General features: G+C 45.8%; 1 protein-coding gene across 1 annotated transcript in view; it reads right to left on the bottom strand.

The window, feature by feature from the left end:
• Positions 1–11,489, bottom strand: part of OSBPL11 (oxysterol binding protein like 11) — a 37,730-nt gene extending 26,241 nt beyond the window's left edge. Inside the window, exon 1 of the mRNA XM_080600598.1 lies at positions 11,194–11,489. Within this exon, the coding sequence (XP_080456724.1) occupies positions 11,194–11,336 (143 nt within the window). The 5' untranslated portion in view covers positions 11,337–11,489. The remainder of the gene's footprint in view (positions 1–11,193) is intronic.
• Positions 11,490–20,220: the final 8,731 nt, after the last annotated feature.

Here is a 20,220-nt window from a genome sequence, read left to right as displayed (position 1 = left end):
TTTTAAGGTAAGTGCCTCCAGAGCAAGAGTTAAAATTAAATGTTGTAACATCAGCTAAAGCAGTGTCATAAGGCAGCTAAGACCCTGTTTTTTTTAAAAAAAAAAAAGTAATATTACACAAGAATGGAATAAACAGGGCTCTTCAGGGAGCTACAGAAAGCTTCTGAGATGGCAGATTTTGAGAGCAAGTGGTTTGGGTGCTGGCTCTGCTCAGATAACCACAGCACCAGCAGTGGTAAAATGAGTAACATCCTTAGAGCCCTTGCCAGCATTTATTCCTAGGAAACAATAGTGAAATTTGTTTTAAAGTTGTCTGCAGAACTTCAGAAGCCCCTATCATACCCCACTTTGGGGTTTCTGACTTTTAGAAAACAGGTTGCAGAAGTGACCAAAACCACTAAGCAACTTCGCACAACACTCACAGCAAGGCCTGGCTGCACTGGGATCTTTCTCCCTTTTAGCAAAACCTGCTGCTAGCTACACGCATACATGTGTACCTACGGGTAGCATATCTTTTAATAGCCAACTTGCTGCTGCTGCTACTCAAAATGCTCACAGCAGTTTCAGATTGTCAAAGGAACAGGAACAGTTCAGCCACAATGAGTCAACAACTTACATAGAAGTTTGTGTCCTTGTTTGAAAAGATGACAAAAAATGAGTGCAAGTGTTGCACCAGTTTATGTTAAGCATGTTTAAAAAAAACGGACAGTTGCTGAATTACTTTAAGTAATGACTCCTTGCAAATCATAATCCAAGGAAAAGCTATGCAGGCACTTGTGGTACAGCACCCGAACCTCAGCCCAGCACATCTACCCCTCAATGTTTGTGGTTTTTTTTTTTTCCCCTGAAGGCTGAGCACTATTGAACTTTGCTGCCCACCTATCTCACTTTTTCAGCCCACTCGACAATATTTACAAACTAAAATTGTCTCTGTAAGCAAGTGATTAAAGTTTATGAGAAATTACAAAATGGTTCGTGTTCTTCTCAGAGGACAACCCCGCCCCATCTCCAGTGATGTCTTCCACAAGCCATATTTTTAGATACCCAAGCACCACTCAAAGACGAGAGGAATAAAACATTCACCAAGGATTACCGTTAGTTTATTTATCCTTTCTCCCCTTACTTGTCCTTTTCTGCTATGCCCCTTAAGCTGCAGCAGCTGTCAGTGCCTTGCAGCCTGGTTTCCTCCTCGGGGGAGGAAGGAGAGCGGGTGATGGCAGGGCCAAATTCCTCCTGTATCCTGTTTACATGCAGCACCCAAGTCTTGAACACAGATGCTGAGGCACAGCAGCCCCACGATGACGTCTTGCAGGAGCTCCAGCCAAGCCAACTTGCACCTGACGGGCACAGGGCCAACTTCTTCTCCAAGGGGAAGGCTCTGCACAGGCACCTCCCCACCTCTTCCTCTCACCCCTCACAAGCAGGGTGCTGCCAACAGCAGCACGAAAATTCACCTATCCACCAGGACAGGGCTCGCAGCACACTTCAAGGCTGTCCCTCGGCCAATTTTAATTTTGATGGGGCCCTTGCAGCACCATGGGGGACACTCAAAGCGGCCAGGCCTCTGCAGGCCCTGCAGATGCTTGAGGAGCACAGCAGCAGCCAAAGGCTTCCCCGCGGATTTCCGTAAGCTTCAAGCAGCTGCTGGCTGCATGTGGATCTGAAGAAAGCACGGTCATAACAATGCAAACCAATGAATGGCTTTGACTACACAGTTTGAAAAAACAGCAGGAACCTTTTTTTACTGAACTTGGTCTGTAATACCTTGCTTATTCCTCATATACCACTGCAAAGTGCTTGTCTACAATGTATTAGTTCCCTTTTTCGTTAAAAGGGGGCGGGGAGGAGGAAGAGAAGATAAAGGGGAAAAAAAGTTATGTCAGCGTGGAAACTTTGCACATTATCTTCTGTGACTGCAAAGATCCCTGGGTCCCAAGAAGCTGCCAGCACGCTCAGCACACCCCAACTCCACGGCTCTCTGGGGCAAAAGCAGATTTGCCGGCACACCCAGCAAGGCAAGGCAGGAACCTTCATCCAGCTTGCAGCAACACATTAGCTCCGCTTTTCCAAATGATTTTGGAAGAAATAAAAAGCTAACCTGCCCATGCAACTCACCAACAATATCATGCAGTCAACTGTAGAGCAGCCGCAAGAGCTCCTGTTTGTCAGCTCATCTGTTTCCATTGTGTTCGACTGCGAGTTTAGAAACCAACAAACAAGTGCAAAGAGGAAAGGTCCAACAACATGACAACAACACTGACAGTAAACCCTGTGAACTGAATGACTGGCTGCAAGCATGAAAACATGCTAGCAACACACATCTGTATTAAATATAAGAACTTCTCGCATATTCCTGTAAACTGTTAGGAGCGCGCACACGAACTGGAAGAGAAGCACAGATCTGCCATGAAGGACACAAAATGAGCCCAAGCCCTGCAAGCCCAAGTTATCGACAAGGCAGTTGCATTTACACCTAAATTTTCTACCGGCACTAAGTTCTCCAGGGGAACATGACAAATCCAGCTTACAACATTTTCTGCTGTTGTTGTGTTGTTTTTTTAAGGCCATACTAATTAAACTTGCAGTTCTCTTTTCTGCGTTAAAGGCCACAGATCAATTATACACAAATGAAACAATACTGTAACGCTTTTGTAGGGTAGCAATGTGAAAAAGAAAAGGAGAGAGACCATTTAATGAATAAGAATCAAAATACTGCTCTCACTGGACTACTGTAAAGCTGGTAATATTTAACTACTTTATCATTTAAAGAGCTCTTTAGCTCTCGTCTGCCTGTAAAAAAAAACTGCAGTGAGTTTCAGCTAAGCAATTTCTCTTGCATGTATGTAAAGAGCTCAAGTCAGCATGAACTCTACCCACACACAATTTATTTGTGGGTTTGCATCAGCATAATACAATTCAAGCTGGACTTGAGAGTCAGCAGCCAGCCCTGCAGATTATTCTGCAAGGATAACCAGTACTCAAGCTATTGCTGAACAAGTAACTGTAGATTTAACTCACAGCAACATCTTAGAGGTGGAAGGTACAAAAACCAGGCAGCTCAAGAGGTATGAACTCTCCACCTTATGTCCCTGGAGCACAACTATTGCTTCCTGTAACTAACAGCATTTACGTTACCAGTTTATGGCTGCACACCATAATGCACAACTTCACGTATTATTGTTAGCAGAAACCAAAAAACTCTCCCTTCAAGTCTAGTTTCATAAAGCTCAAGCAGCGGACCAGTTAAAGCTGCTCTGCTCAGCAACTAGCAGCAACGTAACATAACAGCGCAACGTAAGCTGGGCAAACACACTGATGGATGAGCACCTCTGAAGTTCTGCGATATCTGCTGTCTACAGCACTTCAGAAAGTGGCAGACCCTGGTAAGTACTAGTCACAGACACTGATGTTAAAACCTCTGCATCAGTAGTTACTCTAAACACACTCCAGCACGTTTTAGCTCATCAACTGCTATGCATATTTCTCCCTCGGGCATTTTGGTCTGCTTCTAACCTAGGAGCTCATAAACGTAGGTACATACACTGATTAGCTACCCAAATAAAAAGTAGAGACATTTATTATTTTTGAACAATCTTTGAGACACTTCAGGTTAAACACAGGATAAAAATTACTCTTTCCAAGCAAGTACAAATATATCCATCCTTGGATATACTCAAAACTCAACTGGAGAAGGCCCTGAATGACCTGTTGTAACTGTGAAGCTGGCCCTGCACTGCGAATGAGGCTGGACTAGAGATATCCCAACCCAAACTATCCTATAGCTTTTAGATATACAGAAATTAACCCAAAATATTCCTACATTAAACTTGAGGCATGAGGTACTTAGAAGGTTTAAGCGCTAATTAAGAAAGCATCTGTGTTAGTTTAACCACTCATGGTTATCACAACAAACAAAAATAGCAGGACTACTTTCTCGTTCAGTGCTTTAAGTGGACAGTGATCCCCAGACAAGAAATTACTCAAAACCGTTCCTGTTCATCATACAGTGAACATCAGGCATTATTCATTTGATATTCATGCTCCAACAAAAAGCTTTCCTATGATTTTCTTCTCCTATGCTCGTTAGCGATGTTTATGAAGGAGTGATGCACCAAACAATAAAGAAAGAGGATACTGTCATCCCATTTTACTGACAGGGAACTGATGTACAGTGAATTTTCAGCCTTCCTAGCTTTGAGCTCGCTGTGGCCCAATTTTTTTTCCCTACCATATCTTTGCAGTTGATATTTTCAAATCACAGCTTCTGGTGATTTCAGCTGCAGCTGTGACCCTGCAACAGTTCTGCAAAATCAGAGCCAACTGTTCCAAACTAGGCCTCTGAGAAAGAGGAACATACAATTAGTGATTACAGAGGAAAAACAGCTTAAACAGCGTGACTGTTAGCACAGAGGAGGTCAGAGCCAGGGTGAGAAACGAGCACATTAACACAGCATCCTGCAGCTCTATCCAGAAGACTTTTGGCTTTCTGTTGCAGACCACTCGCTCCTTGCTCCTCCAGTGCAAATGAAGTCAACTTCGGCAAACTGAGCTCTGTTGGAAATTAACGTCAGTGGCTAAACACTAATCACATTTTAAACGATTTTCAGACTCAAAAACTTAGAAATTTACATGTGAAAGACAGAAAGGCACATCCAAGGCAAAAAGCCTTCCCCATGACACTGATGTTCCTGCTCCAAAGCAGAGAGGCATCCCAGGTTGTCAAACATGAGGTTGTCAGCTTAACACGCAAAATAACAGCACTTCTCCAACCCCATTTCAGCCTGTTGCATTTCATCGTTAGATGTGCAGTACAGAAAACATGAAACCATATAAGCTTTGCAAGCACCCTAAAATGAAAGTTGTCAGACAGCGCTATCAGCAAGCAGTGATCCCCTACAATAAAAACTCATCAGCACCAGCTGATGATGGGCATGTGTGTCAAGGCAACATCCTTAAGTAAACAGGGGTCCATGCACAGGTGCTGTGATTTTCATGGTACTGTGAGTACAGCACAAGAACCAGCCTAGGACAGCCTACCAGCAGCAGCAGGCACTTTCTGCCTGTACATTAAGCCGTGTGATTAGGTCACACGCAGTTTGTTTTTCATCTTCTCTCTAGGGAGAGTGTGTGTGTGGCAGAGGAGGATATTAATATTGTAGGCGATTTTAATTAACATGCTGCTACACGATTACATTAGAAAAGACAAGTTGAAAAAGTACCCTTTGCGCTTCCAGGACTGGCGCTTGTAATGGCCATTAGCTCCTGGAGAGATCTGTTCCAGGAAAAAGCACCAATTATTTGACGGTTAAAAGCTATTTAAAGTTTCTGCTTTTTCTGTTCAGCTTAATTTTTAACTCTGAATGAATATCCCAGTATTAAGAAAAGTATCCCACATGTCAGAACCAACTCCCACGTTTGTTGCTCCTGCCCCAGCAGCTTTTACAGCCTGCTCTGGGAAGCAGGAGAGGGATATGGCTCTTGAGAGCTGCTCACAGAGCAGCCACAGGGCTGGAGACACAAACTCCGAGCTCACCGCCCCAGTTTGGGTCCCTGCTAGAACACCAGCCATCACCACGGTCTATTTAAGTTGCCCAAACCTGTTTCCCCAACTGTACCCACTTATTACACACTCACACACACACTTCTTTCAATTCACAACGAATCTGAGCTGTCATCTGCTCCATCTCTGTTGTTCCAGTTTGTGAGCGCCAACGGCTCACCTGCCTTTTGAGAAGTGCTTGGGGCTTCAGCAAGGACAAAAATAAACGCGATAAATAATGATCTTAACGTTTTAATAACAAAGAACGGATCATGGGGTTGATATAAGCAGCTGAGCATTTTAAACATGGCCTTCTTGTGTGTTGTGAAGAGGCAACTACGTTGAGCGCAGCGTTTCTCAGTCGGTGCTATGAACACGGTATACTCATTAAGCAAGGACTCAAACGAGGATAAATAAATGCAGGCACAGGGCTTTTCAGCCACTTCCCACCACCACGGTAAATGAACGTGACAGCCATCCGCGCCTGACTTCTGGCACCAGAACGGAGGGCAGCACGCACGACCACCGGTGCTGTGAGATCCCCAGCAGCCGGGGCCTTCCACCGCCAGACGGCTTGGGTGCCATCACAGGCCTTCAGAAACAGGCTGAGGTCACCGTGACGCAACCATGACATCAGAGCCACCATGCAACGGGCAAACCCCCCACAGAACCGTAACAAGTAATAAATAGAAGCGGTGGGCGCTGCCGCGATGTCACAGAGCCGGGCGGCAGCGGGAACCTGAGGGAACGCCGCACGAGCTGAGGAACCTGAGGTAACGCCATGTTAAGGCCTGGAGGGGGCTTGGGGACACCCAGTACCAAAACCCCACGTGTGACCACAAATAATTAGCTCCAGACAGCACAGGGAGAAACCCCAGGACATGGGCGACAGAGAATAAAAACGCTTGCACTCCTGGTACTTCCTTACTGGGAGCTGTCCCAGCGTGACTTCTGCGTAACGTCTCTTTTTTTATACTTTCCAAGTGGTATGGACTTAAATTCCAGCCTGTTCTCAGGAGTCCAAAGTTAATTAGGCCAGCTAATACACCGTATGGCAGCCTAAGCAAGAATTAGATGCTTACATTAATGCTATAATGAGAAACGCCGGTTTAGAGACAGGAGTGAAGGATCAGCAAGGGAGAGGTTCGCTGTAGGAAGCGTTGTTAAACATTACGTTGCCATTACCCAGTTTATCTGCTTCTGCCAAGCTGGTTTCAGCTTTAAAGGGCGAAACACATGAAATTTATCCTCCAAGATTAAGCATTCTTGGAATGCGAACAGAAAAACACAGAAACTAGAAAAACTCTACATATTTTCCTCACAACTAAGACCAACACTAACTCCACCCTCAATAAAAAGGGCTCTTATCAACATCTGCTCAAGAAGATGGTATCAGTTTCAAGACACTTCCCTTTGTTAGAGCTAATTAATTCACTTCACAAGACAGCATGAACAAAAATAATAGTAATTAAGCACTTCCACAGTCTAGCTCAGTCTCACACACTTTGCTTCCATTGTCCGAAGTGCAGCAGATTGTTAGTCACCCCAAGTTAACTGAGATCAAACTCACAAGTGCAACAACCACCTCATTTAAAACACTATTCCCATGGTATTATTTTATGGAGAAGGGTCCACGATCATCTTGAAATATAGAATTAAAATGTACCCATGTGTTTCAGCTGCCTGTTCTTCTGTTGCACTACTGCATGCTCATCTGCTCAAATAGAAGACTGACGTAAGGTCAGTAACTCTCTACGTTTTTTGGTTGGTTGTTTTTGGGGGGAGCGCTTGTTGTTTGTTTGGGTTTTTTTTGTGTGTGTGCACGTTTATGAAGAGCAGTCAGTGTCAATTGCAAAACAAAGCCCTTAAAAGACAACCGTCACCCAGCGTTAAATTTCTTAGCTTTTTGAATTTGACTTTTAAAAGAGTTATGATGCTATAATGCTGCTTTTTTTGCCAAAGCCCTCTCTCTGCTGTTTGTTTGCATTGCTGTTTACTCACTCTCAGCCTCTTTTACTCATGCCCAAAGGCCCATGGAGTAGTATAACAAGAGAAACCATCTTAAGCTGATAACTAGTAGCACGCAGAACGCATCCAGCATGAGGAACTCTCTTACCTGGCATTGTCATCCCTAGAGGGAAAAGTCTAGGAAACTGACTCTCTGCCTTAGAAACTACTTCCACTGAAATGTTCTTATATACTAATTCACAACCCTGCAGCACTTAGTAAACTTTCAAGAACAGATAAAGTTGACTTGCTTCCTTGAAAAACAGCAAAAGACATCTGACCTGTAACACTTCATAAATATCTGTGGCAACATCCATAGTGAACAGATGCTTAAGCCGTTTAAGAAATAGGGAACAACGACAGTTACCAAAAAGAAGACATGAGGAACTAAAAAGCAAACAGGTTTTGAAATATAACTTGTAATCTTAAAATCAGCTATCACTAGGAAATTTATGAGCATGTACGTATATTTCTACCAGCATGGGAAGAAGTGCTGTGAGCCCTTTTAATAGAAACTGAATTGATTTATGCATTTGAGAACAGAACCATGAAGAAAAATGTGAGAGGACAGCACATTAGCACATCTCCAATGGGGAAAGACAATCTCATTTCTCTAGTCAACTGCAGTGCCTTGAACTTTTAGCTTCGTAGATAAACGAGAACCAGTTATTGCAAGTCATTTCTCTCAAAATTATCTGAAATTCCCTCAAGGCAGGCTGAGAGGATTTGTTATATTTCCTTGGCAAGTACTCTGACCAGCTTTCTATTTAGCTCACAGATACAGATTCTGCTTGTGAAATTTTTATGTTATTTGAATGACTATGATTCACACATCATACAAGTACCTACCAAAGCTGTCCCCTTTCTCTCACTGCTTTGAAGCTACTCTGTTCACTCAATCTAGAGCAATGCAAAAATTAATGAAGATGGACAAGATTAAAAGTAGAATTGCTGAATGCAAATGGGAAATGCCACTTCCTAAATTGATAACTGCTGAAAATAAAGAAGCAGTTTTAAAACAAAAAGTTATAATTTTAAATTACTTTACCAAGTAAACTTCAATAATTGAAGCTATTCAGTAGTCTCATCTCACGTTAACTGTTTTTCTAACTGGAAATAGGGATAAAGAGTTGAGCATGCAGCACAGCCTCTCAGACTCTTTCTTATCTACTTCACTGCAACTAAACGTTCACACCGTTACTGGTATCAGTCAAGAAAAGGCAGCTTAGCATTGGCTGCTCTCAGACACACCCTGAGACTTATCACACATCCATAAGTAAGCAAGATAATTTCCTGTGAGATGTCTAGAAGTGCAGTTTCTCCAGACTCCCATACTCAACTTCTGCTAGGTCAAAAAATAAAAATAAAAAAGTACCTTCCTTTACTCTGAAGAAACTGAGCCGTACAAGCTGCAGAAGGCACCACTGTATGGGCTGCCCAAACTCATCACACACAGGCTCTGCGTAGCACATGTCTGCAAAGAGATTTATCTATACTTCTACATAACCTGAAGCATTCAGCTGCCTCTGGTGGTTTCTCCTCCACTGAAAAACATTAGGCCTAACCCTTTACTACAGCTCTTTAAAAACCTCCCTACTATTTCCCTCCAAAAAATATAAAGTTAGACTTTCTGTTCCATTTTTTAATATTCTCTGGACATGCACCGTACACCAAGGAAGCATGACTTTCCAACCGTCTGAGCCATTATTTCAGGTTCCAGCAGTGCTTAAGATTTCTGTCCCCTTCCCCCATACACACCATCGTAACTCCCCGTTCATAGCAGTGGGGTATGAAGTACTGGTCCCATTTGTCTTACAACCACGCTCCAACTGTTTTGGAAAGGACACTTCACCAAATACAGAGTTACACTTCTGCACCAGATACAGTCTGTGCTGACACAGTACTTCAGGACCTTACTTCTGCTACAGTGCATGACCATGCACTGCCCACATCCTGTGCCAGGAAAGTTAAAATGGGAGAACTTCCACCACCAGAAATCTGTTTCTAAACCCAGTATTTTAGGTACTGACCCATTTATTACTAGAGAGGCCTTCCTTTACTCAACAACATTCCATAATAAAAGTAATCCACTGAGCAAAAACTAAACTGCAGCATCCCGACAGGAAACCATCCTAGGGAGGCAGGGGGAAAAGGTGATGTTTTGTCCCTAATTAAATATAAAAAGTCAAACAGAGCTGTAAATAGATTTCCAACAGAGCAGAGACTAACAGCAAGGTACCTCCGTGTCCACCATAACACAATTAATATATTAAACTTGTCCCAAAGACCTACAAAATAAAAAGCTTCCACTAGCGCATCAGAGCAATTTAAGCCACACACTGGTAGTCGCGAGGTGTAACATGGGCAATTCCTGCTGGCTGCAGTGAGCCCGGCAAGGCGCAAAGCAGGCGGGCTCAGCAGGTCAGCACAACCTCTGTCCTACAAGCCACAACACCGAGCAAGAGCAACAGAACAGCCGGGCGGGTAATCTCGAAAAGGGGACTTTCAAAAGGGAGTTACTTACGATCTAGATGCTCAGAGATACCTGCGCCGCTCGCTCCCTGTTAAAATCATTAGGCATGAAGCACCCTTGCAAGCTGGGCCTAGGCGTTTGTTTCTCTAAGGCAAGCGGGTGACCCCCTTCCGTCCCGTGCAGAAGCACAAGGCGCCCCTTCTCCTGCCCCCAGGAGCAGGACACAGCAGAGTGTCCACTGACTGCTCTGGAGGGTCTCCATTAGCAGGAGAAACGGGCAAACTTCACACAGCTGCACTGTTTTCAACGGCAACACAGCCCAACTCCAGTCAAGGATGAAAGTCCTAAAGCAGTCACAAGTCCCTCAAACCTTAGATGCCCTCGATCTGGATGGGAGCAGAGACTCCTTGAACCAGAAAACAAGTTAGGAAAAAAAAAAAACAAAACACATGAAAACCCCAAAATCCCCTTAACACACAGGGGGATCGCTCGTTCAGAGGAAGCATTTTAATTTGAATCTATTTCTAATGAACCCTCTGTGGTCAGCTTTCCCCACGCTTCCCTCGCCCTACCTGACTAACCAGGCTGGCAGTGAGCGGCCACCCCCAAAACACGCCAGGCAAAGCCGCGCCACTTGGCGAGTTTCTGGCAGGAACCGAAACACACTGCTTCAATGAAAATACCGAGGTTACAGCCTCAAAGAAGGCAGGCCAAGCTAGAGCTTAGCACAAAGTTGGTGGTTTGTTTTTTTTTTTGGAAATGCCGAAGAGAGGAAGGAAGGTCTCCAACAACTCTGAATGGGTTTCCATAGTCTAATGGGGGAGAAAAAGAAGGAGCAGCAGCAAGCAGGGCGCGTCCCCCAGCAGCGCCCACACCGTGAGCATGTGGCTCTGCTCACCCCCGACCACATGAGAGCCGCCTCAAAGCGAAGGCGCACGCCGCCACCGGAGCCGCGAGGCAATCTAACAAAAAATAGTAATAATAATACAAATTAAAAACTAAAACAAGAGTCGGCTTGCAGCTGGCTGCCGCCTCCCCGGGCGCTGCCCGAGCTATCCCGGCGGAGGGCACCGCCAGCCCGGCACCAGCCCCGGGCTCCGCGGGCTCCGCGGGCTCCGCAGGCAGCGGCGGCTCCCGCAGCCGCCTCCCGCCGCGCCGTCCCCGCCGTGCCCACCTGTAGTGCCAGCCCTTGGCGCCGCGGCCCCCGCCGCTCTTGCCGCCGCCGCCGCCGCTCTGCCCCGCCGCCGCCGCCGGCGGCTCCGCCTTGCCCTCGCCCTCCGGCCCCTTCATGGCGGCCGCGGGGTCGGCGCACTGCATGGCGCCGCGCCTCCCGCCCCTCCTCAAGCCGCGCCGGGGCCCGGCCGCGCCAGCCCCATGCGGGCTGAGATGGCGGCGGCTGCCCGCGACGCCCGCGCCCCGCTCGGCCCGGCTCCCCGCACGGCCGGGGAAGGCCGGACGGCTCCGCACCGCCCCGCTCCGCTCCGCACCGCCCCGCTCCGCCCGGCCGCCCCTTCCGCCTCAGCGCCGCCGCCATCTTTGGTGCGGGCAGCGCCCGGCGGAGGCGGCGGTCGCCATCTCCCCGCTCCGTCATGGGCAGTCTGGGACCCCCTGGGAGACCTCTCGTCTCTCAGGAGAGGGCGAGCACTCCTGTACAAAAATAAATGAGTTTAAACAAACGTCAGAGTACGCCCGCCCGCCCCAAGGGACGCGGGAGCGAGGAGTCCAAGCTTTGTCGTGTGAGGGTTGTTATAGGCAGCACCGTGGAATACAGCCCCCGGTGCCTTGCTCTTTCAGGTGGGTTATCTAGGAGGAAGGCAGCCTTCGTCTGTGCGAGTACACTGTCACCGCAAAGAGAAGACGGGGAATCACTCCCCTTCCAACTGGGCAAAGCCAACCTATTTGGGAGTTACGGTCATTACTTACACGAAGAGTTTAGGGCTGTTTAAGATACCTCGGTTTAAAGGACGTTTCTGTGGTAGCTTGCCAAACAAATTTCTGTCAAAGACCCGGTGAGCTGCAGGCTTGCATAAAACACCTCTCGGGTACCAGGATTTTTTTCAGGAGAAGGTTTTCTGCCCGTGGGAGCGGTTCTCCTGGCCGGCTGATGCCCTCTAGTGAAAGATTTAGGCAGTCTTCATGGAAGAATATTTCATTTCAAATCAAACGCCAGACTTGATGCCAAGCTTGATATCAAATATTCAAAGAAACCCACATCTGTCCTCCAGTTCAACTTCTGCAGAGATCCATAAAACAGGGCCAAATTTAGAAGTTCCCAGAGCCTTATTCACCAAGCAAAGCCTGACCTTGAGAGGAAGTACATACCTCTTTCTATTTTGCCACCAAATACTGCATGTGGGCAACAGTTAAGTATTTTTTTTCCTTCACAGAATGACACAAAGCTAACTGGGAAAAGTAGTTTTTGGTTTGTGTACTCTTTCAGGCCGGGCATCACTTTTGCAAAACCAAAATGCAGTTGATTGTGGCTGCATTGCTTAAAATCGGGTCGAAGGATACTTGCCGTGGTTAGCGAGGCTGTGGTTCTGCTCCACATCCCATTTCATCTGATCACTTCTTCATCCTCTCCTCCCCAGCTCACAGGCAGGTTGCTTGGACACACAGCTACCTACCTTTTTTGTGGTCTCACTTTCAGCACAGCTATATTATGGTAAACAACTGTTACACAAAAGATGCTAAAAGTGCCCTACATGAGAATGCATGTAAGTCAGACAGAAAAAAAAATGCAAAGGAGAAGTTATTTCAGACAAACAGTTCATTTGGCCAGTTGCAACCCTTCAGTACAGAGAACATCCCTCCCTGACAGCAGCTTCATAACCCTGAAGGCTCTCTTGGTCTCTCCCATCAGCACGTCCCAGATTTCCCAGCAACGTTCAAAACATTTTTGCATTTGTCCATCAGATGAGGATATGATTTTACAAGTATCGTGTCTTTAAAATGTATTTACAAGTACCAAGCCAGCTTTAAGTTAGCCTGTATCATTCCTCCTTGCCAAGCACACACACACACACAATCTTGGCTGACAGACCCCAGTGAGGACTGCCTGTTGCACCTACAGCTATAATACGTCTTACAGAGACATAATATATTACCACTGCACAGGCATAAAATCCCCCGCTTCTGCCTTTTTACAAGCACACTCATCACTGCAGGAAAATAAAGGCTTTTTCAGCTGCGTGTTTCTCCTGTGGAACCACAAGAGAACAGACCAGCAGAGTCAGATTGTCCATTGAAGAACATTTGGGCCAAAACTGCATTCCTCTTGCCCTCTAAACATGTTAGTTCCTCTCCTGCTGATCACTTGCAACCTTAACTGGAAATATAATACCATTGTATTGTATCGTAATGCATGCCAACACCACTGAAATGTTCCTGGGAAAACGTGAAGCAAAAGCAACTCAGGCAAGAGTCCCATGTTTCCATGTTATTTCCCCTTGCTTGAGGACCACTGGTCCCAACAGAAATGTAACTTCACCTGTGCCAGACCTTCTGTTGCTGTCAGACAGGCAGCAGGACGTTACACCACCCACGACCTCCCCAACACAGAAGACAGGCCGGTGTTTTTACTGTGTGTTTCTGCAGCCTCTCAGGATCTGATCCGAGAGTACAGAGAGTAAACTCTGATGGCAAACCCCATGCATTTGCATTTTTCTTTTTAAAAAGTGCTGCACTTGCAATACCAGAGATTATCGTAAGGTGGCATTGACAAAATGCTTAACAACTGCATAACCAGTTTTGCTAAGAAGGCACTGTTAAAGATGTCCTTTACCTTTAGTTTACATTTGTTACTAGTTATAACCTGTGGTCAGGTTCACTGCTCTTAGTCTCTTTCCCCACTTGTAATTTAATGGCTCAAAAGGACCAAAATCACAGCAGAGCACCCTGCCACGAGCATGCCTGGCCCTTACCCATCGCTGTGATTTCTGGCGCTGCCAGTTTCTTTCCTGGAAGAACTCAGAAAGTGTTGCAGCTCTGGGGGGGGAAAGCATGAAAAGGATAATACACGTTTATCAGTATTTGTCTTTGTAGGCCTGATGATGGCTACAAACAGAAGTGAATTGCATTTTATTGTAACTCATGTTTAAGCAAATTTGCCATATTTGCTATAATTTATCACTCTGATGCTCTTAGAAAATTGTCCAGGATCTGATGAAAACCATGGACCGCTCCTGCAGATTTCTTCCAAAGCTTATAGTCTGGCTATATGTGCTTAACATTTCTTCACATCAGAATCATTTCTTCAGAGTAGCAAAATCTATCCATGTTCAAAGACTAAAGCTCTAAAATCCAACATATTTCCTCATCAATTGTATTCCTAAATATATATATATATTAGTTTTTTTCTAAGTAGAAATGATATGAATTTTCTGTCACTCCCTTGTTAGTTGGTCAGGACTTTTTCCTGTCCTAAAAATTATCTTTGGATAAGACCAAGCTTCATATAATTTTAAACCTGTATCCTAGCCGGTAGCAGGTGCAGGGGAGATAAGCAATCACTGCTGCTATCTGCTAAGGGAACTACATCCCCTACAGGCCCTTAGAGAAATAACATAAATCCTGGAAAGTACCGCCTGCCTTTCTTGCACGAGGAGTGCTATTTCTCATAAGCATCATAAGCATTTAAAAAAAAAACACCTACTTGTATCAAGAATAAAAGCTACCCAGCCACTACAGCAGTAGCTAACATGACATGAGAACAGGGAAAGGAACACAGTTATAAGACCAGCCTTTCTCCTATAGCAGACTGAATTCACAGCTCTAATTTTCTGACCATAGGTGAAAATGGCCAGGGAGGGCAGGTAAAGGTAATACAATTTACTTCAGCCTCTGGAGTGTTTTATACTGTTGAGATCGTTTGAGAATCTCTAATCTGGAGCTTTACAGACATCACTGTGTTACTGGGCCCGTGGCTTTGCTGTAAGTTAGCGTGTATGCGAAACGCTGCACTGTTTGACGTGCAGGGTCACTGGTGCTTGCTTTTAATGGCTATTCATCACTCCTGTAGTCTTAATGAGTCAAAACCTTTATTTGTTTGGGCTTTTCAGTCACCATCAGTCATCTCATAATTTCCTTCCCCTTCTCTATCCATCACTGCGCATTGTGCTCTGCCGTAACACAGCTCCACTGAATCTCAGATGTCCAGCTGACAGGACCAGAGTCACAGACGGCAGCAGCTCAGGCTGCCTACAAAGTTTCCCTCCCCGCTTGCATCCCCCACAGTCACATTTGGCACCGTTTCCAGTTCCACGCAGTGTGACTGTGCATTGAGTCATGCTCCAGCCTCCAGCGTTACATCACGCAGCACAGCCCAGACTTGGAAATGTAAACTGGGGCTCAGTCTGGCTGGAAGCCGGGAACCCGGGCTGGAATATTGTGTAATCCCAGCAGGGCACCCTCTGAGGAAAGGATTGTGCCCTGGGAGCTCAGGGAGGTCAGGACTGAGGGGCCCTGATTCTGACTCTGGAGCAGCTTCTTCAGAGTTGCTGCCTGGGCACGGCTGTTTCTCCTTGCTGCTCCTGCATGGAGAGAGCCTGGAGCTCTTCCTCAAGCAGGCACAGGGCAGCTAACACAGCCAAAAGATGCTCCACAGCCAGCACACGGGGTCAGAGACTACAGCAGCCCCCACCGCTCTCCACACCTATGTGTTGTGACCACCACACTCACGTTGCATTTTATCTCCTGCTGCCAGCCTCGCCAGCGCAGAAGGCGATACCTGTGCTATGACCGGAGGGTGAGACATTTCCGTAGCCACAGCACCGATGAGCATTGCAGCTGGATCCATTCTCCTGTGCTCACAAAGCTGCTCGGCACACTGCAGCAGGGTTTCTGGAAGCAGGCACGGCTGGAAGCAGGGCGACCTCTTGCACACCTATGGCCTCCCTGTGGGGAGGGGGGAGGCCAAGCACATCCCCTTCTCACCAGGGTGCTCACCAGGCACAAGGGAGCGAGGGCTGTGGCTGTGCTCCAGGCCTTCCCACCCGTTTCAGCCACCTCATTCACCTCTGGCCTTTTTCCAAAGGCTTTTTCTGCCCTCCCCTATGGCACAACATGGCATCGCTGCTTTCCGCTGTTCTGCAGCTCACCGTTAGGACTCCTGCCCTCCATGGCTCTCAATCCCCTGTAAAGCTAATGTGTTTTTGTTAATGTCTCGAAAAACTGAACGGCTGCTGAGCGAGTTCAGTTCTTCAGTCTCTAACCCCTTCTCTTTCTGTGCCTTGCTCCACTCCTACACGCTTTTTCTGCATGGTTTCTATGGCAACCTGTGTATCTCTCCATCTGCTGTAGGTCTCCATTATCATGGTTTGCTTCTTGTTATCTCAGTCAAATGCTATTTCCAGGTGTATCATGATAACAAGATCAGTTTGGAAACCAAACCAAAGCACTCAGTAATTTTGGTAGGTGAAGCTGTCCTTTGTAATCCGACTGCTCCATCACTATATATGTAAGATCTGCATATGGGAGACCGATACTGAGCTCTTCTTGCTACCAGTTGTCCTACTTGTACTTGCTTGCTCCTCTAATCAATTCTGCATCCACTTCATAATTTCCAGATGACATCCTTCCTTCTCATTGCTGCCCTGCTGCCTACAGAGTAGGTACATTTGGATTCAGGAAAGTCTCTGTAGGTCTGCTGTCTGGGGTTTGACGTCTATTTTGAAGATAATTAACAATAAGTTACCAGTGCGGTTTTCCTTCCAGAAGATGCATTTTTCACTTCTGTTACAGTCCTGTAATATTTTACTTTGCCTGAAAACCTTATCCATTGGATTGCAGGAAGACCTAAACGCTACAGACTGTTTACAACTGGCTTCTTGGTCCATTCTGCTTGGATTATGAAAATTGCTTGGAGTTGACTTTGATTTCTATATGGCTAAAATTCAGCCTAATTTTCTGCTAAGTACCTTTTTGGAGAACTTATTTAAGTGTGGGAAAAAATAATAATAATTAAAAAAAAATCTTGCTATCTAATCAAACCAGAAGGTGCAGCAGAGAACTCAACTGAATAGAATGAGTGGAGTAAAAACTTCACTGTTGATTTATTTTCTGTATCCCATGAACTGGTAAAGCCAGACTGCAAGAAATCCATGTGGAAGCTGGAAATGACTTGGACTGTGAGTTCTTAAGGACATAAACTGGCATTGTTTATTTGTATCCAACATCCTGAAGGAGCTACGCTGAGCTACAGGCTGCCTCTGTATAAATGGCTACTACTTAATACCTACAATTAACAGCAATTTTGCATGCAATAATCTAGTGTTTATATATACATTTTAAATTCTGCAAACCTTCCATTTAGAATATAATTCAGGGAAAACTTGTGCCAAAAATTTTTCCACTGGAAAACAAAGAGGCCCGTGTTATATTTGTAATTTTGATGCTAATGCCAGCCAGCAGGCTGTCTGCTTCAAGGCGTGGGCCAGGTGTGGTGCTTGCAGTTTGGGTAGAGGCAGAGTATTAGCTCGAGCTCCATATGCCCATCTAGGATGTGAACTGCAATGCAGACAGAGCAGAACATCTCAGAAAAATACAGAAAGCCTAGTTACGAAAAAAAAAAAAAAAAAAAAGAATGATATACAGAGAAAACTATGCTTCAAACATCAACAGTTAAAGGTATAAACTCAGAGCTGCTCAAAATGGAAACAAATCAGAAGGAAGGAGATCAAGAGGAAAAGGCTTTTAGCTACATCAGTATAAAGCAAAAAAAGGAAAGGATCACCAGCAATGACAGCAGGGTAGAAAGCTGGATAGCTAGAAGCTAAAGGGATAATATGTTGCTTCAGTTTCCATAGGGAAGATAATGCAACCCCGGAAGGCAGAGGCAGCACTGTCAACAGGCTCCAGGGCATGGGTATGGAAATTGCCACATGTAACACCGCCACAAAACTCAAAGCTTCTCACCCTTCAGTTCTGAAGGCTGAATAATCGCTATCAGCAAAATCTATAGGCTGCTTAGCACAAAATCTATAGGCTTTTTAGCACACGGGCTGTAGGGCAAATGAGTAACAAAAGTCATGGAGGGAAGGAGAAAATGGGTTAAAGTGCAAGATAGGCATGTTAAGTGCAGACCAACCCAATATCTTTCTTTGATAAGATAATTGCTTTTGTGGCCAAAGGAAAACTGGTAAAATCTTATCAGCTTGGACTTTGGTAAAACATTTGATTTGGTATTACTGGGAAACTTATTAGTTAAACTCAAGAAGATGAGGATTAATGTAAACACTATAAAATGCTGAAGGAATCTAGTACAGGGGTGAAAACTGCTGATGGTGTTGATAGCAAAGTTACAGGACTGGAGGAATCTGTCTTACTGAATAATGGCATTAAGTCAGCTTGGTGCAAAAAATGACAAGTGGGGTAATGAAGTTTGCTAACGACAAAGTTGGGAGACCTTTTCAATAGAGAAGAAGTCTTACAGGGAGGACTATATGATTGCTGTGCCCTGGGAACAGACATGGGATGAAATGTAACCATATAAAATGCAAGGACGTGCACTGAGAGACTAATAACCTTTCTGTAAAAATTAAAATTCATCAGCTGTGAACAGAAGAGGAAAAGCCAATGCGCGATGTAGTTATTAAAATAATAAATGCAGGCTTACATGTAGCAAGGCGAGTATTTCCAGGAGAAATTAGTAAATACATACAAGGCACTGGGTGAAACTCCACTGAGGTTTTAGGGCATCATTCAGGTTATCAGTCCTCAGCAAGCCGGGGTTCATGCCAGAACAGGTACTGAGAAGTGTCACCTGAATAATCAGAGAAACAGCAAAGAGGTGATGAGAGGGCATGAGCTTAGCTGAATGAGTGCTGGGAAGGGATACAATTCCTCCCCGTAAACGTGTTTGGGGTGGGCAGAGAGGGAGGAAAAGCACCAGTGGGTACTGCGCTTTACCCTGCCCTCGGTTCGCTCCCCACAGGGCAGCCAGCCCCACATCTCCTCCCTCCCCACCTTCTGCCTGGTGCCTGCCGCGTTTGGCATTTCTCATTCACATCTGTAGGGATGTTAAAAGACCACATCATCCCCATAGAAAGAGCGCACCACTGACAGCAGGTCTGGTTTTTTTGTTCGTTTTTTTGCAGCAGCTGTTCGGCTGATGAAAACCCGTCGGCTTTGTAAACTCCGACTGTTGACATGTGCACAGCCTATTAGGTGCTGAAACAGACCAGGTGAGCGTGGGTGGGGGTGGCTTCGGGAGGGTTGTCTCTGTCCTCCCTACTAAGCGGACCAAGCTTTTATGTCTGCTATGTACTAATGACTCACACTCGAGAGCTCTCCTGGGCTTATGGGAAAAACAAACACTGTGCCTATGTCAGCAAGAACAGATCCTTCTTCTCGCCTGAGGAAACAAGTCATCAGCACAGTCAGTGCTACATGGCTCCAGGGCTCAAATCTGAGAAAGGACCCATTTCTCGTGGCAGTTCTGTGTCCCCGGTTAAAACTGCTCACCCGCTGTCAGTCTCACCCCTGGTCAGTGCAAACCCCACGTGAAGGTCTCATAAATCGATTGATCAAGAGGCTACTGAACTGATATAGCAGCATTTTGTAATTAAAAACTTGCGCTTTAATTTAGAAGAAACCATTACAGTTTGCAATACTCAAGTACTCCATAGACTAGGGACATCTTATGGGGAGGGACTCTTTATCAGGGAGTGTAGTGATAAGACAAAGAGTAACGGTTGGGTAGATTTAGATTAGATATTAAGAATAAATTACTGTGAGGGTGGTGAGGCACTGAACAGGCTGCCCAGAGAAGCTGTGGATGCCCCATCCCTGGAGGTGCTCAAGGCCAGGTTGGATGGGGCTTTGGGCAGCCTGGGCTGGTGGGAGGTGTCCCTGCCCATGGCAGGGGGTTGGAATTAGATGGGCTTTAAGGTCCCTTCCAACCCAAACCATTCTGTAATTCTGTGATCTTCAGTTGCATGAATTAGATCCAGAAGACAGCGCTTCGGTGACTGTGTCCACACCCTAGGGCCTGAGGACCCACCAGGACTGAAGAGGTTATGACAAGCAGAGAAGTATCAGGAGGGTTGGTGGCTCCTCTTCACCTCCACATGAGATCTTCACAGGGAGGGGATAAGCTAAAGGGAGAAGAAAGCCACGAGGCACAGAGGAGCTATCCAGCCAGGGAAAGAGCTAACCATGGTGAACAGGCAGGAGAGTGGAGGAAGGTGCACCTAGAACCTCA

Source organism: Anser brachyrhynchus (assembly GCF_964034855.1).
Source record: "Anser brachyrhynchus genome assembly, chromosome: 7".
NCBI classification, from domain to species: Eukaryota; Metazoa; Chordata; class Aves; order Anseriformes; family Anatidae; genus Anser; species Anser brachyrhynchus.
The sequence above is the reverse complement of the archived record's forward strand: the minus strand, read 5'-3'. Positions and strand labels throughout refer to the sequence as shown.